We start from the raw sequence: 25,609 nt of genomic DNA, 5'->3' as shown, positions 1-25,609 counted from the left end.
CAGCAGGGAAGGCTCAGTTTTCCAGGCTCTGGAAGTGCTTCTGGAGCTCCTTCACCCATGGTGCCTGTGGATCTGCACACAGCATCTTCTCCTTCTTGGTGACCACACTGCCGGAACAAAACCTGCCTTGAGGTGCTGGGCTTAGGCAGTGGCATCTGAGTCCCACCAGCAGCACCCCGAGTGTCCCAGGAACGTCCCCAAGTGCCCCCTGGCACCCCTGGGCACTGCCCTGAACGCTGGGCAGTGCTGGGTACTCACATCACGCCTGGCTTGGTGCAGGAGCTGCTGGTGACGAAGACGGAGCTGACGAGGCGCCGAGGGATGGGCGTTCTATGGTATTTGAAGCAGCAGGTGCTGGGGACACCATCTGTGAGGGGACAGACACACGGCCCTGGTGACGCCTCAGCTACAGCACAGCCTCTGCCCCCCACCAGGGATTTGCCATCTCGTGCCACCATCCCTGGCAGAACCCCCTCCAGGAGACCCCCAGCTCCAAACCTGCATGCCACGGTGCGACAGACCCCCCAACCCTCCCCACAGCCACCAGTGCCGCCCTGCCAGAGCTGGGACTCTCTAGCAGCTCCCAGGGAGGATGCAGTGATGCTGGACTCACCGAGGTGGCCCTCAGATGGGGAGCAGGTGGCCAGGAGGAGCAGAGTGGCCAGGGTGGCTGCCAGGACTTTCATGGTGCTGTGGGCTGAGGGCTCTGCGAGCGAAGCTGGAGCTGGAGCTGGGGAGGCTGCAGGACTCTCTCTGTGGCCCCTGGGGCCGTGCTCCCCTTTTATCCTCCTCGGAGGGCGGGTGCAGGGCTTCAAGGAAAGAAAGTGATGGCATCATACCAGGGAAATTGTGTCAGGATCACCCAGTTTCGCTGAGCTGGAGAAGGCGAGGAAACCGCAGAAGGGGAAGCGCCGGCCATGAGGCTGCAGCTTTCAGGGTGCTCTTTGGGTGCCTGGTGGTCCCAAACCATGGCAGGGCTCTGGAGCAGCTCTGGGGGTGGAATAGCCCAGCTCAGGTGCCCTGGCATGGACACCCCCAGCTGCTGCTGCTGGCAGGACACCGCTGCCAGGAGTCAGATCCCAACTTCTCCCCGGGTTTGCCACAAATGCCACTTCTTCACCCTGCTCCACCACAGGGATCCGGAGCGAGGAACCACTGCACACACATTCCTCTGCACTGGTAACCCCAACTCCTGCTTGGACAGCAGAGATTGTGAAGGGACAGGGTTGTGTTGAGCTGGAAGTCACCATGGGGCTCACATTTGTCCCTTTTTGCTGTGATGTGGTCAAAAGATCAATTTCCTCACTGGAAAGGTTGCAGAGACACAGAGTCCGTGCAGGTGCAGGGCCTGGACCCTGGTGCTCTGATCCAGGCCTGCAGCCTGCCCTGCCACCTTCCCTGTCCCTGGCTGAGTTTACACCTCTTTAAGGCTTTCAGTTTCGGCTGCAGCCTCTCAACGCTCAAATTGTTGCAATTAACTGTTTGCCCACTTCTTCCCAAGCAGGGTCATTTAATCCAATTTAATCTCTCCTGATTTAGCCCCAAAAAGCAAAGCTCCCTCTGTCAGGGACAGCATTAAGGGCAGAAGCCAGAGAGAGGAGAGGATCCTGCTGGTGCCCACTGCGATCAGCTCACTGTAGATGAAACCTCCAGGAAAATGGAGAGTGAGTGAAAAAGGGCAGCATTTGCAATGCCAGAGGGTAATTCCCAAACACCCCCCTCTGCTGCACACCCAGACAGAGTGAGCTGCCAAAATCACTCCATACTCCTTTTTTTTTCTTTTTCCAGCCTTTCCCTGATGCTGCCACAGAGGGTTTGCAGTCACCATTGCAAACCCCCAGCTTCCCCTGGCCTTCCTGCTGACCCTGCCTCGGGCATGACTAATTCCTGACTGATTCAAGGGAAGAGTCCAACTGCCCAAAGTGCTGAGCCATGGCAGTGCCTGTGCTCCCTTCCCAGCTCACAGCAGCTGCCTCTTGGCCAGCAAACCTTCCCCAGCCACCAGGTCCTGCCATTCTCTGAGGTGGGAATGGCTGCAAATCATCTCCTGGAGTTGGTCAGGAGGAGCTGGGCAGTGCTAAGCTGGTCTTGGGGTGGTGGAGGAACAGGTCCAGCTGTTCCAGCTCTTTCTCCAACTCCCAATTTTCAGCTATTTCTGTTCCAGCCACTCTGTGCACAGGGCTGCAAAGGAATCATTGAATCCTTTGGATTTAACAATAACCAGGCTCTCCATCAGAAAGGCTTGGAGAATTCACCTGCTGCTTGTGCCATGTCCCTGGGAACACAAAGGCAGAAGGAAGGGACTTGGCTCCTCGGGGGAATGCAGATCTGCACGAGTTCTGCATGCTCATTGCAGAGGCACCCAGAGGTTTCTCTAAAACTCAAAGCACCCCCTTTGTGCAGGGGAATCCCAAGTTCAGGATGAGCCAGCAGAAGTTTTTTGTGCTTTCATGAACCTCTCTGCCTGTAAACCCCACATGTCCCACAGAGACATTCCCACACCTCTGCCCTCCAGCCACCCCTGGAATTCTGGCACCTCTCCTGCCCTGACCAGGGCCAGCTTTGCTCTGTGCATGGGGGAGAAGTGGGAGTGGGGACAGACAGGCTGTTAGGGTGAAGGAAACCAGGAATTGCTGTCTGGCTCAACCACAGGAACAAGATCCTGAGCTATCCAAACCCTGGGATGGGCTTTTTTATGGAGAGGACAGCCCTGAGCCAGAGATGAGCTGGACTTGGGTGCTATTGCCTTGGTGGGAGCCCAAACAGAGGGAGAAGGGGCAGGATGGACAAGAGAGCAGCACTGGGGGACAACAAATGCCAGGAGAGTGGTGAGGAACATCCCACAGCTAGAAAACCTTGGAAACTGAGATCGGGGCACTGTGAGCACTGCAGTTTCCAGAGGATGACAGAGGGTGACTTATCATCCGGCAGGAAGCACAGAGAATCTCACAATTAATAGATTCTTTCTGGTGGAAAAGGCAAAACCATTTCCTCTTTGCTGCAGAAGTGACTGGCCAAGCTTTCGGTTCTCCATTCAGCCGAGGACCGGATGGGACTTCTTACTGGATGCTGATGAAATATTTTCCATTATAACTGGAATCGAGGGTATTACGGTGAATTGCACAAAAGCACAAAGGCAGGGAGTTTGTGTTTAATTCTGTTTGAGGAATTAGATACAGGGAACTGATCTAAAGGGAGAGTAAAGAAATGGCTTGGTGGTTTTATTTCTCCTGCCGTGGAAGGCCTCGTCTGTGAGCAGATGTTCGGATCCAGCAGAGAAACACGAATTTGGGGAGGAGGAAAGGCAGGGAAAGAGAAACTTCGGCTTTACAAATGCAAATTTGAAGAACTAAAGAGAGAAAAAGCCCATTTTTGTTAGGGAGGGGAGTAAAGAGCCAAAGCTGCCACTTGTTTTTAGCTTGTCTGGTTGTGGGCAAGTTCTCAACACCATCAAAATTTCGTGCACCAAGGAGAGAAAAGGGAAAAGGGAACAAACGAGGAAGGAAGAGGCAGGTGGGGCAGGTGCATTCAAACAAAAAGGCCCCAAAGGTTCCCATAAATTCCTCTTGAGCCAGGCTGTGGCCACCTCACCACCAGGACAGACTCACCTGGACTGGGAGAGGTTCCGCTGCTGAGCAAATGTGGCCCTGGTCTTGCACAATCTGATGATTGTGGCACTGCCTTGCATGAGAATCCCAAAGAAAAGGATGGAATTAAGTCTAAAACCACCCTCACCCTCTGGGGCCGTGCAGAGGGACCAACCCTGACTGAGGGGGAGCAGCTGAGACAGTGTGGGGCCAGAGCAGACCCCAAATTTGCTCAGTCCCGGGGTGAGAAACCTGCCCTTTAGGGCTGCACATTCCCAAAAATAAATAAGAGGAGAATCACAGAATATTCTGAGTTGCAAGGCATCCACGAGGATCATCAAGTCCAACTGCTGCCCGTGAGGCAGGGGGATGCTCTGGGCACCTCTTGAGGAGAGGGACCCCATATTTTGCAGCACCAAAGGGATCAGAGCAACCTCTGCCTTCCCCAAAGCAGGAGCCCACAGCGGGAAGAAATGAAAGGCACTGGCAGCACTCTGATCCCGTGCAAGTGCAGAGGAAACCACTGGGGTTATGCAACCTCCCTCTGGGAAATGATACTCATTGATAAAAATTATGCAAAGGGGTCCCGTGGCTCGAGGTTCTGAAGAAGGCACAGCCTCATGAGCTGCCTCTGACCCTCGTGTGTGTGGCTTTATGGCAGTAATTCTGCCTTCAAAGCAGAGATGGGTTTGTAATTCCAGTTCCCAAATGTTCTTTCCCTCTCCGAGGATCCTGAGGGAAGGCCCACAACCCAGGACAGGTTTCCTGTGGTCCTGCATCAAAGACAGAGTGAGTTTTGTGCCAGACTGAGAGGAAGAATGGCCAGGAAAAGACCAACCTCTCCCAGGCAGGAGGCTGCAGCACACCTGGCATTCCAGTAAATCCCAAAGGGATTAGTGGGGGATTATGCCCGGGAAAAGGGCAGTGATTTGGCACTGCAGCCACCCTCCTGCCATGCAGCACTGCCAAAGCCACAGGGACACTGAGCTGGTGGCCCTCAGCCCCACTCTTGGCAATCTTCCATCTCCAGGTCGTGCCCTGCTGTCATCATCCTGCACCTCTGTGTGGGCTCCGGCTCTGAGTCACAGTGCTCGGGGTGAACGTGGCATTTGGAGTGAGATCCCCATCCCAAGATGTGTCACCTGGGGACACAATTTGGTGCTGGGTTAATGGGTGGACTTGACCTTAAAGGTCTTTTCTTTAATGCTTCTATGATTTGGAGAACCAGTTCCTGCCCTGTCCTCCACACATCCCAATATTCTGCTGGATCCTTGGATTTCCAGCACCAAAGAGCAACAAGAAAAGTCTTGTTAACTCTCATTTTGACTGAGAATTGCAGTCACACAGCTCTAGGCAAGACCATTCTTTCCAATTCCAGACCAATTCCAGGTGCTGAAGAATCCTGTGGGGATCGTGGCAGATCAATTGGCCCAAGGTCATCGATTTGTACAAAAAATGCCCTAAATGGGGGCAGATAAATGGCAGCAAGTCTGGCAGTGTGAATAAAGGTATCTGTAGGAGTGAGGCCATCAAAAAAGAGTCCCAGCTCATCAAAAAGATGATTCAAGTGAGTCACAAACAAACAGGGAAGTGGATAATTCAGCATTTCTTGGGAGAAACTGGCTGCCCGTGGCTTGGACGGGTGCCCTGTTTGGGTGACAAACCAGGGAGTGGTGGGGAACAGAGGGACACCAGGCTGGGGCTCTCACCAGTGGTGTTCCCCAGGGACAGAGCCAGTCCAACCCCTGAACACCCTCAAACACCCCCAAAGGGAGCCTCAGCTCCATCCCCATCCCATGGGCAGCTGCCCAGGGCATCCTCAACCCCACAGCTGGGCAGGGGCTGCTCCACCTTGGAGGGCAGCTGGGCCCTTTGGGTTTCCCTGTCCTGCCAGGGGCTCCTGGGCTGTTCCTGGGAATGCTGAGCCTGGATGTGACCCATTTTCTCCCCCAGGATTGACATCTCACTGCAGCTGCAGGTCAGCACGAGAGGGTTTATTGAGTCCACAAGGGAGGGGATGGAGCCAGCTCCATAAATTAATGAGTGACACAAGAAGGCACAGAGAATTATGGGGTACAAATAAATAGAACTTTTGGGGAAGGCAGCTTCACTTGGAGGTGCTGTTTGGCTTCTTCTGCTTCCTCAGGTACTTCTTGAACCATTCCTCCTCTGGGTCCACACAGACCATCCCCCTCGGCAGCGTCACGCTTTGGGGGGAAAGAATATCCAGGGTCAGCCTGGGAGTGGAGCATCCCACCAGGGATTCCTGCAGCATCCTGCCCCCCTCTTTTCCTGGAAGTGCTGACTCTTGGCCACCTCTGCAGTTTTGGCTTCCTCCCCATTTCCCCACTGACAGCAGAAACGGGGGGGGTTGGGGCTGTTTGGGTTAAGCGGGTGAGTGTGAAGAGCCAGGTTAGGGCAGCCCCACCCCCAGCTCCCTTCCCAAAGGGTTTGGGGGACTCCCCAAAAGCAGAGCAGCTGCAGGGAAGGTGGGTGAGCGAGGTGAGGAGTGGGGTGGCAGGGAGGAAGGCTGGGTGGGACTGGGGTTACTCACAGAACAGCCTTGTGGGTGCAGGTGGGAGACGTGTAGTGGTATTCCAGGATTTTGTCCTCAGGGATCCTCCTATGGGAGAACATTTCCTTGGGGCAGCACGTGGCTTTGGAGCTGCGGACTGAGAGCAGGAGAGAGGATGTAGTGCTCTCCCACTCCTGGCATGAGGGGTGCTGCTCCTGCTCCCTGATCCCACATCTTGCAGCCCTGGTGGGGATGTTCTGCCCCGGGGTAGGAGCCCCCCATTTCCCTGCCCGTAGATCTCCCCAGCTGGGCTTTTCTAGGGCTGAACCCAACCCTATTTTTGCTCATTTTCAACAAATCCAAAAGACAGCCCCATGCTGGGGCAGCTGGTGACGCCCCACAACCCCATCAGGAGCTGAACTGTCCTCTCCCTCCCCAGCCCCAAATCCCATCAGAGGAGGAGCTGGGACAGCTCAGAGGGGAAAATCTCCGTGTTGATACTTACAGGACATCCCCGGCCTCCCAGCCCAGGCAGCTGCCAGCAGCAGGACGAGCAGGGCCAAGGAGATCTTCATGTCCCACCTGAGGCTCTGTCAGCACCTGCAGCTCTGACTCTGCTCCAGCCACCAAGAGCTCGCTGCCCTCCTGCCTGCACCCCTGGGTAATATATAACTCCTGCCAGGCTTTCCATGACAGCTCCAGGCCTTCCCCGTGGAAAGAACCACTGGGATCTCTCTATGAAGGGCAAGTGGTGAAGGGAAATTCCTCCTCACAGCCCCTTTGGCCACTGTGACACCCGAGGGCTGCTGGAAAGTGTGGGAGCACTAGTGATGCTGGGGCTGAGTCTATTTTGGGTTGGGTTGTGGCCACCAGCAAACCACACAGGATGATGCTCACACTTACCAAAGTCCTGTGTGAGTTTCTGTGCAAGAATCACCCCTTTGCCATTGGCTGCGAGGCCTCTTCTCGCAGTTTTGCTCTGGGGGGGGGTGGCTGGGTGGTGGCCGGGCTCATCCCTGGGTGTTTCTCCATCACCCATTGCTGGCTGCTCATCGTGGTGGCTCTGCTGCTGTCACAGGGCCTGTCACATTTCCTGGTGGCACCCTGGGGTTTTGGGCTGTCTCAGGCATCCCCGAGATCGCCCTCTGATAGAATTTGGGCTGTTAATTAGGATGGGGGGTGAGGAGCACAGGAAGGCCCCTCCTGCCGGGCGTGTTGTCCTTCTGGTGCTTCCCCAAAGCCCTCATGGACATGGTTTGGCCCCTGGATGTCCTCACAGAGACCTGGCTGAGGCTCCAGCTCTTCCTGGCTCCTTGCTGATCCCAGCAGGTGGGCAGGAAAGCCGACAGCAGGATGTGCCCACTCCCGAGAGACTCGCACAGACAGATGTTTGCATGTGGGAATCACCTTTTATTCTGCTCAGTGTCTACAAATAACAGCTGTGGGGCTGCTCCCCCCGCACCCCCCGGCTGCTGCAGCCTCCCCGTGGACCACAGAGAGTCTGGACACTCCATCCTGGTGGGATGAGGGGTTGGGAGAGACCCTTGGCGCCTTCAGGGAGGTGGTGAAGGTCATTGTGAGGGGGAGGATGTTCCTTGTGAGCTGCTCCATCCAGCAGTGTCCCCCATGCAAAGGGGTTGCCTCGGCGGTGTCCCCCATGGGGAGGAGTCCCCGCTGTCCCCACCCCGCTAGCTGGGGATGGAGAAGGAGCTGACTTGGAAGCTCTGCTGGTACCTCTTGACCCACGGCCTGCTGGCCTGGGTGCAGATCTCCTTCCCGTTCCTCACCCTGAAGCTGGGGTACAGAGAAGCTGGGATCAGTGGGGACCCCAACACTGAGTTTCTGAGGGGCTCAGGGAATCAGGGTTGGACCCAAAGCAAGGCAAGGGGCCTGGCAGGACGCAGGGGTGGATTTGGGGTACTCACATCACAGCCTGGTGCGGGCACTCGGGGCTGGTGGGGTAACAGGCCACCACGTTGTCCCTCTTGATCCTTCTCATCTGGAAGTTGAAGCAGCACTTGTCCGGCATGGCTGGAGCTCCTGGGGGACAGCACAAGCCTGGCTTAGCCTGGACACCCCCACTCCCTCCTCAGCCCTCCTGCCATGGCAATGGCAGCTCTTTGGGGGGACCCCCCTGCGTGCCGTGGATGAAGCAAACCCGACCCCGCAGCCCTGGGTTTTGTCCCCGTCCCCCAGCCCCTGGGGTTGGGACAGTGCTTACTCTGAGCCAGGCTGTGCCAGCACAGCATGGAGAGGATGAGGAGGGCACAGACCACCCTGGGCGCTGTCCTCATGCTGGGCTGTGGCAGTGGCAGAGCCGCCTGTGCCGGGGCCAGGCTGTCCCGGCTGCTTTTATGGGGGAGCTTCCCGCAGGGCCAGGGGGAGGGCCTGGTCCCCTGCCACGTCCCAAAGCACAGAGGGTAAGTGATACTCATCCCCTCATCCCCTCCCCAGCCCTGGGAAAGAAAAAAATGTGCTCCCAGGCTGTGCTTCTGGCACCGATGGGCTTGGGATTTTTTCCTGAGCTCCGGCTTCCAGCGTTAGGGCTGATGGACAGGCTGTTCCCAAAGTTTGGCTCTGCCCCCTGATTGCCTGGGCAGGCTGTGTCCAGGCCACGTGGAAGGAGCCCCAGGGTGGGTGAGAGGGTTTGGGGATGTCCTTTGGATGGGACAAGGGACAGGCACAGCATTCTGCAGGGTATCCCATGGTCCATGTCCCCCCCCCCCCCCTGCAGTTTTGTATCCTGGGGACCACCAGCCAAAAACCCCTTTACCCCCCCCCCCAAAAAAAAACCCCAAAAAACAAAAAACCATAAAGAAAATCAAACCATAGAGAAAAACCCCAAAACACAGAGCAACGTCTTCTGCATCAGGCACTTAAACTCCTCTGCGCTGCCTTTGGGGGTGTTTGGGGGTGTTTGGGGCCGGGGGGAGGACGAGCAGGTGGCTGCACTTCCCCGCGCTCGGTGCCAAAGCAGCAGCTCGTGTTCTTGGCCGGGCTGGGCTGGGAAAGGCAGAGGCCAGCGAGGGGCTTCCCTCGAGGGTTCTGCCTGGCTGCAGCTGTCCAAAATCCCCCTCTCCCCCCAGCCCCTGCAAATCCCAGGGCGCTTCCCAGCTGCCGGCAGCTGGCGGGTGGTGGGAAGCAGCGGGGAGAGGCAGAGGCTGTGCTGGAATCTCATCCCACCACGGGGCTGGGAATGCCGAGGGCACCCTGGGGCATTTCGGGCACAGCCCTGCCACGGGGATGCTGTTCCAGGAAAGGGACCTGCCCTGCCACGAATGGGGACAGCCTCCACTCGCTCTTCTTCAACGCCATTTCCCAGAAATCATCCCAAATTTGCTTTGGGATGAGCGTGCGGGATGACAGTGAGGTGACGGCTGATGCCCCGGGGATAATGGGGAGGGGGTGTGTGTTTGTCTGCCACGTTCTGTCATCACCCAAATTCCCGGTTAATCCCTCCTCAGGGAGAGGAGGAGAGAGGATGACTCCGGCTCTGCTCTGGCTCAGCTGCCTGGCTCGCCTTTCCCTGACCGGATCCATCTTTTCCCTCATCCCTCTTCCTACCCCCACGCACCACAACGCTCCTGGCGCAGCCGGGGCAAACACGGCCCTCTGAGGGTAGAAAATATTCCCTGGAAGAGAACGAAACACGAGGAAAACAAAACAGGGTTTGTCGGGCTGGGAAAAGCCCTTTTAAAGACTCCGAGGTAAAATTCTGGGATGCGGCAGGCAAAGAATGGCAATGACATTCCCAGCTCATCAACCCATCGTATTTGGGGCAGGGAAGGGCACAGGACATGGGCAGAGTCTCTGCTCTGGGGTGGCCCCACAAATCCTCTGGTCCCACAGATGATCTGGGCAGGAAAACACCTTTTTCCTCCTTTTTTGCCTTGTTTCACGGGGGACTCCGTGCCTGCACTCCCAGCTCTGGCTCCAGGCTTGGACAAACGGGACAGACCCCGCTCCTGCACAGGGGGAGGTGGCAAAATTTGGGACCCCACCGGGGGGCTGAGCTTTCATTGCCCCCTCCAAAACATTTTCAGGCGCTCCAAACCTCCCACTTCTGGGTGGGATTGGGGCATCCCGGTGGACGCTGCTGAGGAAAGCGGAACATTCCTGGGAGTGCTGGTGCTGAATCCCGCTCCGCGCTCCCAGCCAGCCCCAGCCTGGTCTGTGCGGGACACACCGGGACACACCGGGACACGCCGGGAATGCCGCTCGCCCCCGGGGCACAGCTGCTTTTCCAGCCGATGCTTTATCGATGCTGCGGCATTTCCCTCCCAGCCGATCGATACCCCCGGGGGCGGCTGCAGCCGAAGTCACGCCCGGGGAGCGAAGCAGCTTTGCCAGGGCAGGGCTGTTTCTAGCAAGGATTTGTTTGATTTCTCCTCCTCCTCCTCCTTTTATTTAATTTATTTTATTTTATTTATTTTATTGATTTTCTTAATTTCTTTTTCTCTCTTTTCGGGCTGAGCTTTTTTTTTTTTTTTCCTCGGGATCAGCTTTTCCACCGCCTCGCCGAGGCTGACGCTGAGGTAACCACTGAATTCACACCCCCTTCGTGTTGTTTCCTTTTTCAAGCTCCTTGTCCAGCCCCAGCCACCCAGGACTTCCCCTGCTGCTGCAGAGATGATTTCTATCAGGATGGGTCACCCCCTCCTATCCCCAAAATAAGGTGGCTCAGAGTGTCCCCTCCGCCACCCACGTCCCTCCAGAGCCCAGCTGGATTCTGCTCCAAAAAGCAATGGAGGTGGTTTGGGGTTTTTTTTCTGTCCAAGGCTGTAAAACCCAGTGGGTGCCTGCATCTCATCCCCAAAAGTGCTCCCCTAAGTGGAGTGTGCAGCCCCTGAGGGCACCCAGCTGCCCCGAGACTCCTCCTCCTATGGAAATAAGATGGAATGAGCGCTGCTGCTCCAGCGGAGATTTCACCAGGAAAATCATGGCTAAATCCAATTTCGGACATGTCCATCCTCTGGGAGGAATGCTGGGCATGCCACAGGAGCTGCTGGAAAAAACTTGGACCAGCCCATGTCACCCTCACCCGCCAAATTCAGGCTCAGGGAGAGGCTGGGAGCGATGTTCCCACCTGTGGGAAGTGGGAACAGCGTGAAAAACCTGGCGTTGTGTGGCTTTGGTGTAGATCTCCGGGAGTTTGGGCTCCTCTCTTGATTTTGGAGCTGTGTCCCCATTTCCCAAAGGGCGAGCAGCCCCAAAGGGAAGGGTTTTGAGCCCAAAGCAGTGGTGGGGAGCTCAGAGAGCTGATCCCAGAGGTGAAAAGCTCCCATTTGGGATGAGAAGCGCTGTCCCCATCTCCTGAGGGCAGGTGTTTTGTGGCTGTCCCGTTGTCCCTGGGCATTTCATCCTCTCTCAGCTGTCCCGAGCTGAACTCTCCCCCTTCCTCGACATTTCTCCGAGCGCTCCCTGACTCATTTCCCGTGTCCTTTGGCCCCCGGCATCCTGGCTGCCCCCGCACGGGGACGGCCCCGGCTCCAACGCTGATTTCACACCAGACTCCTCTGCCTGAGATTGCGATCAGGGCTGGGCTGCTCGAGCTGAGCGAGCTCTTCCCAAGCCTGGCCTTTGAAAACCCCGAGTTTAGAACTCAAATAAACCCAAAGCCTCCTCTGACTCTTGATCTGCACCCCAATTCCTGATCTGCGCCCCGATTCCTGATCTGCATCCTGATTCCTGCAGCCTCATGATTTCCCAGCAACCTGAAAGGCACAAAATTAGGAGAAAAAAAAAAAAAAAAAAAGGATAAATCCCAAAAGGGCAAGCAAGGCGCTCCTGAAATCCTCTATCCTAAAACCCAGGAGCTGGGGTCAAAACGAATCAAAAAAAAACCCCTCCACACTGGGGACTTGCTGGGCTCTCTGGATTTTCTCCAGGCTCCAGATCCAAGGCTGGACAGCACCCATGGGGTGCAGGGAGGTGCTGATGGATAACGCGGATCAGCATCACCAGGATTTGGGGAATTCTGTTGCACCCCACCTGAATCCCCCTCCCTGAGCTGGCCGTGGTGTTTTCCCAGCTATCAGCAGCTCCGATCTGCCTTTGTGGCCTCGGTGACATTTGTCACACGTATTTTGTGCCACCGCCTGACCAGGGAGGAAAAGACACCCCAGGGGAGATGAATTCATTTCCTCCAGGCCCAGCCCGGGGTGTTTTCCTGGAGAATCCCTCCCCTGGAATCACTCCGGGCAGGTGGGATGGGTGGTGCGGCAGCCCCGGTGCGGACTGGGATTGCCCCCATTTTGGGAATTCCATTTTGGGAATTCCCCTAAAATCCTTTTACAGATACTTCCTGGGCTGGCTGTGGGGAGGACCGTCCTCCTGCAGGGAAAATTCCAGGTGGGAAGCACTGGATGGGACACCTCAAAGGGGATTTGGGGGGGAGATGATGGGGGTGAAGATGGGGAAGATGATGAGGATGGAGCTGGGAATGATGAAGGGAATGAAGATGGGGATGATGAAGGGGATGAAGATGGGGATGATGATGGGAATGATGATGATGGGGATGAAGATGGGGATGATGATGGGGATGATGAAGGGGATGAAGATGGGGATGATGATGGGGGTGATGATGGGGATGAGCACCAGCTGTGCAGGGCTGGGCCGAGGGCTGGCTCCCCTTGTCATTTTTGGGACCCCAGGGCTTGCTCAGGGCTCACGGCAGCAGCCAAACCACGAGCTGAGTGCGGTGCCAGCCCAGGCGAGGGCACGAGCAGGGTTCGGGGCGCAGCAGCAGCGGAGGAGTTCCCGCATCCCAACAATCCTTGGGTGCTGTTTTCCCTGCGTTTGGCACAAGATGTCAGTGCTGCCCCAGGAACGGCTCTCGGCGCTGTTCCACCGCCCGGCCCTGGCCTGGCCACGGTGCTCCTTGGGGGTCCCCAAAGCGGGGTGCAGCACCCCGGGGTCCGGACGTGCCCCCTGTGCCCGCAGGGACCCACCGGGGCTTCTCCGCGCTGCTGGAGATGCACCGAGAGCAGCGGGTGATGCCCAACCTCCCTTTTTGGAGGCACCACGAGGCTCCCGAACACCTCCAGGACCCCGGGAATCATCCGGGGAGAGATCCAGGAGGAAAGCAGATACAGAAGGGATGAAAGAACCCAAACTCTCTCCCAGCAACACGTGGCAAAGAGGGGGAAAAAAGCCCCAAACCTCAAAAGAATGTTGACAAGTCTGGAGGCTTCTGGGATCTTGGGTGACCAGGAAAATAACACATCAAAGACCCCACGTCGGCCTGAAGACAGATAAAAACCCCGAGCCAAATGTTCTATGAATATTTAACTCCCATCAATATTTAATTAGCAGATAGAGGGAGATTAAGAGCAGAGGGATCCGTTCTCTGTGTTTGCTCCAGCTCCTCTCTGGGTGCTAGGGGCCCGTGGTGCTGGTGGGGGACCTGGAGCCACACTCAGTGCCCGAATCGGGGTGGAGGCACCCCAAAGGAAGGGAAGGAACCCCCAAAAAGGGAAGGTTTTGTTTTCCAAGCTCCGCTCAAGAGGGCAGAGAGAGCTCTGGCACGAGCTGGGTGTTGCAAATCCAAACCAGCCATCCAAGGAAACTTCAGCTGAAAGTGTTTTCGGAGATTCAGGGTGCTCCAAAAAAAAGCATCTTTGCTCATCATCACCACGGCGTTGCTCACGTTTCACTGAACCGGCCACCGAGGGCAGCAAACGGAGCTGGCCAGTGCAGAGGGTGGGTCAGGATCCAGGCTCAGGCTTTTCCAGGGGGCAGGGAAAGTTTTGTGGGGTCGTGGGGCTGCTGGAAGTGCTCAGCCTGGGCTGCTCTGTGTGGCTGAGCTCAGTGGGGGTGCCTGGGAGTGACTTTTCCCTTTGCTCTGGATCCATCCACATCCATGGATCCATCCTGCTCTGGATCCATCCAGGTCCGTGGATCCATCCTGCTCTGGATCCATCCAGGTCCATGCTGGATCCATCCTGCTCTGGATCCATCCAGGTCCATCCTGGATCCATCCTGCTCTGGATCCATCCAGGTCCATCCTGGATCCATCCTGCTCTGGATCCATCCAGGACCATGCTGGGTCCATCCTGCTCTGGATCCATCCTGCTCTGGATCCATCCAGGTCCGTGGATCCATCCTGCTCCGGATCCATCCAGGATCCATCCTGCTCTGGATCCATCCAGGTCCACGTTTGGCCCTTTTTGGCTTTGACATCCCCCTCCTGCCCCGGTGCCTGGGAGCCCCTGTGGCTCTGGGCCACAGCCGGCGGGGCAGGGAGGTGCCTGCCTGTCCCCAGCTGTCCCCACAGCTGCCCCCCAGCCTGTCCCTCCCCCGCTGAGCTCCCCGCTAATGCTTCGCCCGCGGTGTTTCAGCCACATGGGGCCGAGTGTCTAACCCACCATCAATCCCTAATGACCGATCCTTTTAGGTGACAGCGGTGGCCGGGGGGTGGCGGCAGGGGAGGGGATGGACACTCCGTGTGCCGCTGTGGGGCCTCCTGGGCTGTGTGTCCTCGTGTCCTCTGTGGCGGGGGGACATCTCTGCAGCCTCCAGCCCCCTGTACTGGGAGCTCATCCCGGGGTGGAGGATCGAGGATGGAAACTCGTCCTGGAACACCTCGAGGATGGAGGGATTTCTCCTCTCCTTCATCGCTCACCCAGGGATGCCTGGGCTGGGGGTAGAGCTGGGGGTCCCGAGGGTTTAGAGCCCTCCCTGTCCCATCTTTTTAAGGGATTTCTCTCTTCGGGAGATGCCTTGGCTGGAGGGGACTGGAGAGGGCAGTGAAAGCCGAGCCCGGATGGGTTTTCCCTGTGCTGGGGCCAGGAGCAGGCGGGACATGAGGGATGAGGGACAGGAATGGCACAACTCCTCTGCAGCTCCCTCAAAATGCCTCAAAAACCTTTCCCAAACCCCTTCCCAGCTCACTGTGGGAGAGAAACATTCCGTGGGTGCAGCCATGAGGGTGTCTGGGGATGAGAATGTGGGGTTGGGATGGTCCTGGGGATGCCTGCACTGTCCCAGTGCCCGCCAGCTGCTGAGCCATGGTGCCACCTCCTCTGGCATCTGGGGACATCCCGGTGGCCTTCTCCTCCTGACCTGCTTCTCCAGCATCTCCTGAGCTGTGGATGCAGCCAAAAAGGGGATTTTTCAAACCTGCTGCTGGCTGCTCAAACCACTGCACCGGATGCTGGGGTTTATTTCCCCCTCTGGCTTTCGATGGATTTGATTTTGATTTTGATTTTGATGATTCTGATTCTGATTCTGATGTAAATGGATTCTGATTTAGATTTAGATTTTGATTCCGATTTAGATTTAGATTTTGATGATTCTGAGTCTGATTCTGATTTTGATGATTCTGAGTCTGATTCTGATTCTGATTTTGATTCTGATTCTGATTCTGATTTTGATTCTGATTCTGATTTTGATGATTCTGATTCTGATTCTGATTCTGATTCTGATGTAAATGGATTTTTCCCCCCACCACAGCATCCAGGGCAGAACCAGACCTGGGTGAGCAGTGGGAACAAGCCTGGGGGACCCCCACCTTTCACCCTGCCAGCAAAACAGGGGTGAATCAAACCAGCCCCAAACCCCTTTAACCGTAAAACGCAGCTCAACCCCGGCAGGACGGGGATTTCTCGGCATCACTCGGGTATAAAATCTCTCCTGGTTCGGGGAGGGGGAGCCAGGCTGGGGTTGGGGACCTGCCTGGTGCTGCGGCTCCCAGATCTGGGCCATTCCCCACCACTCGAGACTTTTATCGCCCCGAGCAGCGGCGTGTTCTGCTGATGAGTTCTTTCTGCTCCAGTAATTACAGCGAGGAATTTGTCAGAACGAGCTCTCGAAAGCTTTCCCGTCTTGTTCCGATTTTACCTGGAGTGTAAAAAGTCATTAGTAGGGTAAAACGCGGGCTGGGCTCGGGCGGCGAGAACGCGGCGCGCTCGATACGCACCGAAGAAAGAAAAGGGGGAAAAAATTTAAAAAAATGTTAAAAAAAATTTAAAAATTTAAAAAATTAAATTACCAATTTTTCTCCACATGGAGTTTTCCTTGTTTGGAATTAGCAGCATGAGGAGGAAAGCGTGGAAGGCGGGCTGGGCACGGCGGGATGTGCGGGATGCTTCGTCTTTCCCGGTGTCTGCGTCACTGCTGGTCCCCTCTGTCCCCGTTTTTGGGGACAATTTGGGTTTCAGCCCCTTCCAGCAGCGTCTCCGGCTTCCCTGGGTCGTGGTTTGGAGCCTGGAAAACAAATCCAGCAGAAAACACACCGGGATGATGCCCTGGATCGCCAGCGAGGTGGGGAAAAACCCTTCCTGATCCTGGCACGGCCCGAAAATAGCAGCAGTCGAGGTTTCACAGCCTCGCAGCCCCTTCAGGCTCGGGTTTCGGGGATTTTAACAGATGTCAGCGAGAGTCTGGGGAGCTCCGGCTTGAAATGAGCCGGGGGAAAAAAAAAAAAAGAGAAATCATATCAGTAACACCAAAAAAAACCCCAAAATAAGGAGGTGAGGACGGGAGGAGTGGTGGAGTGGGTGTCAGCACCCTCCCCGTTTCCGGCAGGGAGCTGCAGCCCTCTGGGAATGTGTTAAAAAGAGGGTGGTTTGTTTTTTTTTTTTTTTAACTTTCCAGCCGAAAAAGAATCAAAATGCAGCAAAACAGAAATGAGGTGAAGAGGATTTCTCATGCAGAGCTCTCCCCCGTCTGCCTGCGCGGTACCACGTCCATCCCTGATGCTGCTTCCTCCTTTTTCTGCCTCAAAGCTGACGGGAATTTCCACCCCCACGGCTTTTTGGGGTTTTTTATTTCGTTTATAGGTTTGAAAAAAGCGACGCTTCTGTCTTGGGCCCTAATCAAAGCGGTTTGGGTTGTTCTTCATGAAACTTTGAGGGCGGAAGGGAAGGATTTTGGTGGGGGCTGCTTGGATTTCAGGGCGTTTCCAGCATCCCTGAAGGCGACTTGGAAGCGGGGAAGGGGTTGCAGGACAAAGCCTCTCCCTCTGCCAGCGTGAAACCCGAGCTGTCGGATTTCCTCTCTCCTTATTTCCTGAGGGCCACATTCCATCGAGTTCGGGGTCCCCAGCTGTGGTTTTAGGGCCCAGAAATCCTGGGGATGGGGACAACATTCCCTGGAGACTCCCGGGTGTTTGGCTGCTTAGCTGGGTAACTGGGGAATGATTTTAAGTTTTTATTCATGTGATTAATCCTCCCCTCCCCTCCCAAGAAACCCCAATTTCTGCTTTTCTCTTCCCTTTTCCTCCCTTGTGAGGGATTTTGGAGTGCCAGGACCCATTTTTTGGAATTGCCCTGCTCCCCTGGTAAATATTGATATAATATTAATGTTATACTATATTATAATGTTATATATATATATTATAATGTTACATATATATTATAATGTTATGTATATATATTATAATGTTATATATATATTATAATGTTATAATCAATGCGATCCCACTGGTGAATATTGATTATTCCCTCTGATCAGTGACGTGATCCCCCATTTCTGTGCATCCTGGGAAGCTGAGGCTGCCTCCTGCTCTGCTCCCGGGGTAAATGGTGCGGGAATGAGATTAGGAGCAGGGAATGAGCACTGCCCGAGAGCTTTAACCAGCAATTCCCAGAAAAAGGCAGGGAAATAATTCAATATCCTTCATGTGATGCCGCCGTGTTGGAGTCAGGCTCGGGCCGTGGCTCCCTGATGGGGCAAGGAGCCTCCAGAGGGATCCCTGATCCCATCAGCACCACAAACAGGGAATTAGGAGCATTAATTGGGAGATTTGGGGGAGCAGCAGGGATGGGAAGGGGTTGTTTGCTTCCCTGACTTCCCACTGCTGCTGGGTGCCCCCCAAATTCCCCCCCTCAAGCCCGCCTGGCACCCTGAGGGGATTTGGGATGTTTGGGGTGCCAGCCAAGCTGCCTTGGGATCCCGTTTTGGAGAAGAAGAGCGCTCAGCCAGCTCCTGGTTTTATTTTACTGAAAACCTGGAAGTTTGGGGTTGGCAGGAGGGAACCTGACACGGCTTCAAGGTTAAACTCCGGCAGCTTTGGCCAAAAAGCAGGAAAAGAACCCCATTTGGGTGATCCAAGCATCCGACCCCGCAGTCCCAGCGGGGGATTTTCTTTCCTGTCCTTGCCCAAAGCCAGAGCCAGGATCCAGCTGCAGCCACGAGGAGCTGCCACCCCTGACTCCCTCTCCTGGATTTTCTGATCCTTTTTCCCAATGTTTTGGCCATTTCCAGGGTGGGATTTTGGTCAGTTCCAGGGGGTTCAGCTTGAATTGGTGGGATTTTGGTCAGTTCCAGGGGGTTTGACTTTGAATTGGTGGGATTTTGGTCAATTCTAGGGAGTTTGACTTTGAATTGGTGGGATTTTGGTCAATTCCAGGGGGTTTGGCTTGAATTGGTGGGATTTTGGTCAATTCTAGGGAGTTTGACTTTGAATTGGTGGGATTTTGGTCAGTTCCAGGGGGTTTGGCTTGGAATTGGTGGGATTTTGATCAATTCCAGGGGGTTTGGCTTGGAATTGGTGGGATTTTAATCAATTCCAGGGGGTTTGGCTTGAATTGGTGGGATTTTGGTCAGTTCCAGGGAGTTTGGCTTGAATTGGTGGGATTTTGGTCAATTCCAGGGGGTTTGGCTTGAATTGGTGGGATTTTGGTCAATTCTAGGGAGTTTGACTTTGAATTGGTGGGATTTTGGTCAGTTCCAGGGGGTTTGGCTTGGAATTGGTGGGATTTTGATCAATTCCAGGGGGTTTGACTTTGAATTTGTGGGATTTTGGTCAATTCCAGGGAGTTTGGCTTGGAATTTGTGGGATTTTGTTCAGTTCCAGGGAGTTTAACTTTGAATTTGTGGGATTTTGGTCTCGCTGTGCTGGGTTGGATCCCGCTGGGATGGAAAGAACCCACATGGAGCAGGCGACAGGAGGGGACGCCTGGGTGTGGGGTCAAAGGTGTGAGTTGGGACCTTCCCCCCCCAAAAAAAGCCCCACATTAAATATGGAAATTTCATTAATAGCAGAATTCCCTGCCAGGTGCTCCCACAGCTTTTGGGGGCTTTAACTGAGCTGTGCCCACCTGTAGCCAAACCCTGAGTTATCCTTGGCCAGACACCCTCAAGGGAAATGGAATTTTATTGAAAAAACCTCTGAGCTCTGAGGGGAGTCATTGCTGGAAACCTTAAATGGCAGAGTTTTCCAGAAAATCCCGATTCTTCCCCCAAGACAGCCCAGCTGTTATCCCACTGGAGAATCCTCCCTCTCTCCCAGCCATTCCCCACCCTTTCCTCGTGTGGACTTTCTAGGGGCTTTTATTTTATTTTATTTTATTTTATTTTATTTTATTTTATTTTATTTTTTAAAATTATTTTATTTTTATTTTATCTCACCTTACATTAATTTATTATTTTTTATTATTTTATTTTATTTTTATCTTATTTCATTTTTATTTATTTTTAAAATTCTAATTTATTTTATTTTTATTTTACTTTCATGTCATTTCATTTTAATTTTTATTTATTTTGTTTTCATTTAATGTTAATTTAAATTTAATTTTATTTTAATTTTATTTTAATGTCATTTCCTTTTAATTTAATTTCATTTTAACTTCATTTCCTTTTAATTTCCTTTTATTTTTATTTTATTTTGGTTTAATTTCATTTTAATTAAATTTAATTTATATTAAATTTAATTTTATATTTATATTTTTTATTATTTTATTTTTATTTTATATTACCTTAATTTTTTTTTTTAATTATTTTATTTCATTTCATTCCTTTGTAAGCGGCTGCCGGCTCTCGAGCAGGGAGATGCTGTCGCAGGAGGCTCCGCTGGCCCCGCTGCTGGGATTATCCCAGACTCCAGCCCTGGCTGTGCTTCAAATGCAATTTTCCCCGACGCCTCCCAGTCCTGCTGGCGGCTCCTTCCCGTCGGATCCGGGATTGCCTCTGATCCCAAAGGCTCCGAGCAGGTGCTGGAGGATGCAGGCAAAACCTTTTCCATGGATTTCCCGGCAGCATTTCCCTCCCGGCTGCCCCGTTCGTGGTTCTCCTGCTCGCTTCAAGGATATTTCGGGTGAGACCAAATTCCTGCTGCTCCAGAGGTTCCCTGCCGGCTCCTGCCCCGTGGCTGTTGGTCCTGGAGAGGAAAACAAGGAACCAAACCCATCCCCTGCTCCTAATTCCGCCTTTTCCACCCCCAGACCTCAGCGAGCCCCGCTCCCACTCGGGATCTGCCTCCTCCATGCCCACCCCGAAGGGGTTAATCCGCTCGGCCCAGGACCAGCTGGGAAGATGCTAAACGAGCTCCTGAAAAATTCATGGTCCTAAATGGCCTTTCCAGGGGAGTTCCGCCCCTCGAGGAGGGATGGGAGCATCCCAAATCCCAGCTGGGAGCTGCTAATGGCAGCAAGGGAAGGGTATTACTGGATCCTGCTCCAGCTGGGATCCCGCAGCCCCAGGACCCCCTGGCCATTAGTGGGATGCCCTTTAGGCTGACCCAGCTGATTCAGCAGCTGCTCCATTGTTATCCCGCTGGACACGGCAGCCGGGAAGGCGCTGAGATGGAGCTCCGAACTCCGGGATAAAGGCCAGGCTCGGGTTTCGCCTCCCGGGGCTGGTGGGCAGGGGAGGGTTCTGCCTGCCGGGGTGGGCAGAGCCTCCGGAGGGCATTTGGGACGGGTTTGATCCCTCCTTGCTCGCTCTGCCAGCCCTGGAGGGAGATTCCCTCGGGAAGCCTGTTAAAATCCCATGGTTCAGTGTTAAAATCCCATGGGAAGATGCACGGAGGGAGAATGGGAACAACTCTGCTGCTGCCGCTGCTGTTGGGGTTTGGGGTTTTGGGGGCGCTCGGGTGGGTTTGGGGTGCAGCAGAGTGCCCAGGGGGTGTCCTGTAGGTGACACTCCCGTAGGGTGGTGGTGGCAACCAAGAGCTGCCACCGGCCCGTGGCCAGGAGCAAACTGATCCCAAGGCACCCCAAAACCACATCGGGCTGTGGGATGCTCAGCTGGCTCTGTCCCAGATGGAAAAGCACTGTTGGGACAGGCCCAGGGAAGGGGAAAAGGAGGCCCTCGGGGATGGACTCAGCCCCAGCCAGGAGGTGCCAGGGAAGGGGGAAAAGGGGCTCTGGAACCCCTGGAATGGGGGTTCCCAGCTGGAAAGGTGACAGTGGCCATGGAGAGAGGGGACAGGAGAGGAGGGGGAAGAGGGATGGATGGATTGGGATGGATTGGGATGGATTGGGATGGATTGGGATGGATGGATGGATGGATGGATTGGGATGGATTGGGATGGATTGGGATGGATTTGGATGGATGGATGGATTGGGATGGATTGGGATGGATGGATGGATTGGGATGGATTGGGATGGATGGATTGGGATGGATTGGGATGGATGGATGGATTGGGATGGATTGGGATGGATTGGGATGGATGGATTGGGATGGATTGGGATGGATGGATGGATTGGGATGGATGGATTGGGATGGATTGGGATGGATTGGGATGGATGGATTGGGATGGATTGGGATGGATTGGGATGGATGGATGGATTGGGATGGATGGATGGATTGGGATGGATTGGGATGGATGGATGGATTGGGATGGATGGATGGATTGGGATGCAGTGAGCACAGGGCTGAGCATCCCAGCAGCCAAACAGAAGTTTGGATGCAATTCCCAGGTGAATCCATCCTGGAGATGCCCAGCCCTTCCCTGGGAAGGGATCCCGGGATGCTGAGGTTGCAGCAAACCCCTGAGCACGCCTTGCCTGACTTGAGGCCGCCCAGGACATCCCTGTGCCCTTCCCCTCTCCCTGCAAATCTCCAGCTCGACCTCTCCACTGCCCAGAATTCCCTGGAATCTGCTCAAGCCCAGAGCAATCCCAGCCGGGGAGTTGGAGAGGGGTGCAGAAAGTGGCTCGGAGCTCTCACCGGAGTGAGTGGGACTGGCCAGGAGCTCTTTGGTGTCCTGGGGGGCCACCAGGGCTGTGCCTGGTGGTGACCTCATCCCCACAGCACCATTAAGGCCCCTGATCCCAAAAACCTCTGGAAAATCTGCTTGGAAAAGCCAAGTGAGGGGACAACCGGGAAACCAGAGCAAATGGGGGCTGCTCTTGCTCCTCCTAAAGTGCTTTTCCCTCTCTGTGTTCCCACCTGGGAATGGAGTGGGAAGGGGAGTGGGGACAGCTGGGGACACCTCCAGGTGCCCTCCTGTCCCCCTGCAAGCTCCCAACCCTCACAGGCTGCGGAGCAGGGCTGGAAAAAAGAAGGGATTCTTCCATTTTTATATATTTTTATATTTGGCATCCAGCCCTCATGAAAAACCCCGGGGTCAGGGGGCAAAACGGGCTTTGTTTAAGGCAGGACCTGCTGCTTTTGGGTTTTATCAGCATCTGCTGTGCCTTGCTCTCTTCAAGAGCCTGATTTAGGTGCTGTGAATCCCCCCTCAGCCCCTCCAAAATGAGGATAAAATGAGGTGCTGCTCCTCACCCCACTGCTCCCAACCCCAAATGCCCACGGCCAGCCCAGCCCTGATTTCAGAGGAGCTGCTTTTGAACTCATCCAGAGCTTAAATCCAACTCCAAACATCCACATTTTTTAAAATGCCCCAAAACAAACAGCAAGCCAAGGAAAGGAACTCTCTTGTTGGCCTCTCTGGCTGCCAAGATAACCAACCCTCCTAATGAGCTGCTGTAATTAGGTGCTTTGAATCCCCGGTGTTCATCAATTCCCTGGATTTCCAGGATGTTGGGATGCTCCGTTTCCATCAGGGAATTCTGGATGCACACAGAACACGGGACACAGCGATTTAAACATCGGGGAACCCACCCTTGGCATTTTTCCCCCCTCTCAAAAATAGAAATAAAAGCAGAAATGGAGAAATTTCCCCACGGGATAACAATTTTTGGAAGAAAAGGGGAAATAATATCACTGCTGCTCTGTTGAGATGTTCCCTTCTGACGTCCCCAACCCCCCAATTTTGATAATATTGACTTGTTAAATCCGCTAAAACATTAAATTTCCACGTTAAGCCCCGAAATGAATATTTTAGCAGCGCGTAAAAGCCGAGGCAGGGACGGATCCGAACAGTAAAACCGAAATGAAACGTTTTTATCTCGCAGGAAGGAGCGGCTTTGGCGCCACTGCTTCACTTCTCCCTTCCGCTCCTTTTATGGGGCTATTAAAATATTCATTTAAATATTATAAATATTGCATTCCGTACCTAATGTGCCTTCGCACTCTTCGGGGCACCCAAAAGTCAGGCAGGATTCGCTGGGGGGGGGGGGGGGGGGGTTGCAGTATTCAATATTTCAGCTCTTTTTTCTGGGAGGAAGGAGAACCTTGGGGTGGACTTTGGGAGCAGGGACCGAGCCGTGGATCCACATAACGAACCGTGAATGTAGCTGGAAAATTAATTCCAATAAAAGGCTTTTTTTTTTTTTTCCCAAGAAATAAGCACATAAAATGAATTTATGGCAATTACGGGATTCCTCTATTTCCGTCATTATCAGAACTATAGAGGGAAAAAGCAGAGGATACAAATGGATTTCGGGCACTGCTCTGCGAGGGAGGGAATTGAGAGATATTTTTAATCACGTTCCAGGATCAGGCACTCAGCTCCCAGCCAGGATGAGCTGTGGGATGCTCCAGCCACCAGCAAGGAACTTCCCTGCCTGCTTTATTGGGAAATAATGGGAAAATGGGATGCTTGGAGTGAGGCTTTCACTCTCCTGGCTGGTTTGGATGAATTCTTTCTGGTTTGCAGGGGATTTATCTTCTTTGGAGGGCCCTGGGGTTGAAAAACAACAATTCCAGGTGCAAAACTCTCGGCTTTTTGGTAAAGCCCCCCAAAAACGGGGTTTGGTGTTTAATGAGTCCAGAGGAGGGGTCTGCACACCAGGAGCTCTCCCTGCTCTTCATGGATCCATCTGATCATCCCAGCAAACCTTGGAGACAGCAGAGCTGGAGGAAGCTCCGCCGTGCCTCAGTTTCCCCAGGAAAAAGGAAAGCGGCTCCCTCTCGGAGCCATCCCCGGCCCTGGGCGGCCGCGCCACCTCCAGAGCGGCTCCCACAGGGATTAGGGCTGGATCGGGTGGTTAGCGCCCTGTTATCCCAGCGATTAGTGCTGCCCCGGGATCAGCGGCAGGTGAAACGCCGGCCAGGGATTACCGGGAGAGGCCGCGATGCTCTCTGCCCGACCTGGCGCTGGATCTGTGGGATTGGCTCCCAAAACCGGGATTTATCCACGTGGGAAATGCCCAGAGGCCATAAAATCCTGCTCTGCACAGGGCCTGGTGCGATGGGGTGGATGTGGTGTTTTGGGATTGAAGACAATGGGGTGGATGTGGTGTTTTGGGATTGAGGCCGCTGGGGTGGATGTGGTGTTTTGGGATTAAAGCCGATGGGGTGAGTGGGACAGAGCTGCCATCCCCGAGATGCCCAGTGGGATTTGGGAAGTCAGACCCCATCCTGCTTGGACATCCCTCAGTGGTTTTTTTGGGATAACTCCTTGGGAAATCCATCCAGCGCGGAAGAGCAGGAGTTGCTCAGGTGGATCCCTGTGCTGAGGCCACGTTTTGCCTTTCCCTGCCTCAATTCCTGCCAGAATAACGGGAATTATCTTCGGCCTCTCCCCCTGGCTTGGATCCTCACTCGGGAATGAGAGATCACAACCCAGGCTCCGGCCCACCCCAGCCCCCTCCGCGGAGTCGTAAATAAAACCCAGCTGGGGTAAAAATGCTCCTTTCTGGAACAGCTGAAAAATCTCCCGGCAGCGGTGCCAAGAACCTGCCAGGAGCTCAGGAGGGATGGCACCCAAACATCCCTCTCTAAAAGCCCTCATCCATCACCGGGAAAAGGATCCCAAGACGGGGAAGGATGGGGCGTGGCCGTGCTTTCATCCCGCAGTTTCCCGGTGCCAGGGATGGTTCTGGGGTGGGGAAATTGAGGCTCTGCCCCGTCTGGGGAGGGGGAAATCACGGGCTGGGCACTGCCTCGCTCCATCTAATGCCGTGCCATCCCTGGGGATTCAGCCCGGGCTCAGCCCTCCCCCCCTGAAGCATTTGGGAGATTGCCTTATAAATCATGGGGCTTTTATGGAAACAAGCAGCGAGCGCCTGGGAGGTGACGGGCCCGCTCCAAAACAGCACTCAGCCATTCCTGCAGAATTCCAGGTGTTTGGGCCACATCCCATCTCCCTCCTCTTCCTCACCCCGGTCCCGCCATTCCCGGCGTTGTTTCCAAGCCCTCCCAGCAGCACCCAGAGGTGCTGGAGACCCTCGGGGACATCCATCCTCCTCCTGGGCGCTGTGGGGCTGCCTCTTCCTGGGGGCAGCTCCAGCTCCTGTCGCCGCTCAAGGTCAATCCCATTAATTGCCGTGAATTATTTGGGCGTTAATGGAGATGTCTCCCGCACTTCCACTGCCAATGAGGCTGCCGGGAGGAGCGTGCTGGCCGAGCTTTCCTGGGGAAAGGAGATGCGGGAATGGACGGGAGCGGAGCAGGGAGAGGGAAGGCACCCACGGGGTTGGCGTGGGCAGGAAAA

The 25,609-nt window shown here is 54.6% G+C and overlaps 3 protein-coding genes across 3 annotated transcripts; all 3 read right to left on the bottom strand.

Moving 5' to 3' along the window:
• On the bottom strand, nt 1-708 carry LOC309580539 (C-C motif chemokine 3-like). Its single transcript, XM_082294571.1, has 3 exons — nt 614-708; nt 259-367; nt 1-107 (listed from the first exon to the last, which is right to left on the bottom strand). The coding sequence occupies exons 1-3, from the start codon at nt 684-686 to the stop codon at nt 14-16; spliced, it is 276 nt and encodes a 91-aa protein (XP_082150697.1). The 5' UTR covers nt 687-708; the 3' UTR covers nt 1-13.
• A 4,986-nt stretch (nt 709-5,694) lies between these two features.
• On the bottom strand, nt 5,695-6,677 carry LOC309580715 (C-C motif chemokine 26-like; the record flags this gene model as incomplete). Its single annotated transcript, XM_082294888.1, has 3 exons — nt 5,695-5,794; nt 6,142-6,259; nt 6,608-6,677. The coding sequence occupies 3 exons, from the start codon at nt 6,675-6,677 to the stop codon at nt 5,695-5,697; spliced, it is 288 nt and encodes a 95-aa protein (XP_082151014.1).
• An 827-nt stretch (nt 6,678-7,504) lies between these two features.
• On the bottom strand, nt 7,505-8,414 carry LOC309580701 (C-C motif chemokine 4-like). Its single transcript, XM_082294871.1, has 3 exons — nt 8,324-8,414; nt 8,028-8,142; nt 7,505-7,896 (listed from the first exon to the last, which is right to left on the bottom strand). Exons 1-3 carry the CDS (start codon nt 8,394-8,396, stop codon nt 7,791-7,793), a joined length of 294 nt encoding a protein of 97 aa, XP_082150997.1. The 5' UTR covers nt 8,397-8,414; the 3' UTR covers nt 7,505-7,790.
• Between the last annotated feature and the right edge of the window lie 17,195 nt (nt 8,415-25,609).

Source organism: Coloeus monedula, assembly GCF_965178545.1.
Source record: "Coloeus monedula genome assembly, chromosome: 20".
Classification (NCBI taxonomy): Eukaryota; Metazoa; Chordata; class Aves; order Passeriformes; family Corvidae; genus Coloeus; species Coloeus monedula.
Note: the sequence above shows the minus strand (reverse complement) of the source record. Positions and strands in the feature narration are given on the sequence as shown.

Coding starts and splice junctions, on each gene's coding strand:
- LOC309580701 (XM_082294871.1), bottom strand. CDS start 8,396: ATGAGGACAGCGCCCAGGGTGGTCTGTGCCCTCCTCATCCTCTCCATG. Junction 8,143..8,323: donor CTGGCACAGCCTGGCTCAGA/GTAAGCACTGTC, acceptor GCTGTCCCCCAG/GAGCTCCAGCCATGCCGGAC. Junction 7,897..8,027: donor TGCCCGCACCAGGCTGTGAT/GTGAGTACCCCA, acceptor TCTGTACCCCAG/CTTCAGGGTGAGGAACGGGA.
- LOC309580539 (XM_082294571.1), bottom strand. CDS start 686: ATGAAAGTCCTGGCAGCCACCCTGGCCACTCTGCTCCTCCTGGCCACC. Junction 368..613: donor CCCATCTGAGGGCCACCTCG/GTGAGTCCAGCA, acceptor GTCCCCTCACAG/ATGGTGTCCCCAGCACCTGC. Junction 108..258: donor TGCACCAAGCCAGGCGTGAT/GTGAGTACCCAG, acceptor TTGTTCCGGCAG/TGTGGTCACCAAGAAGGAGA.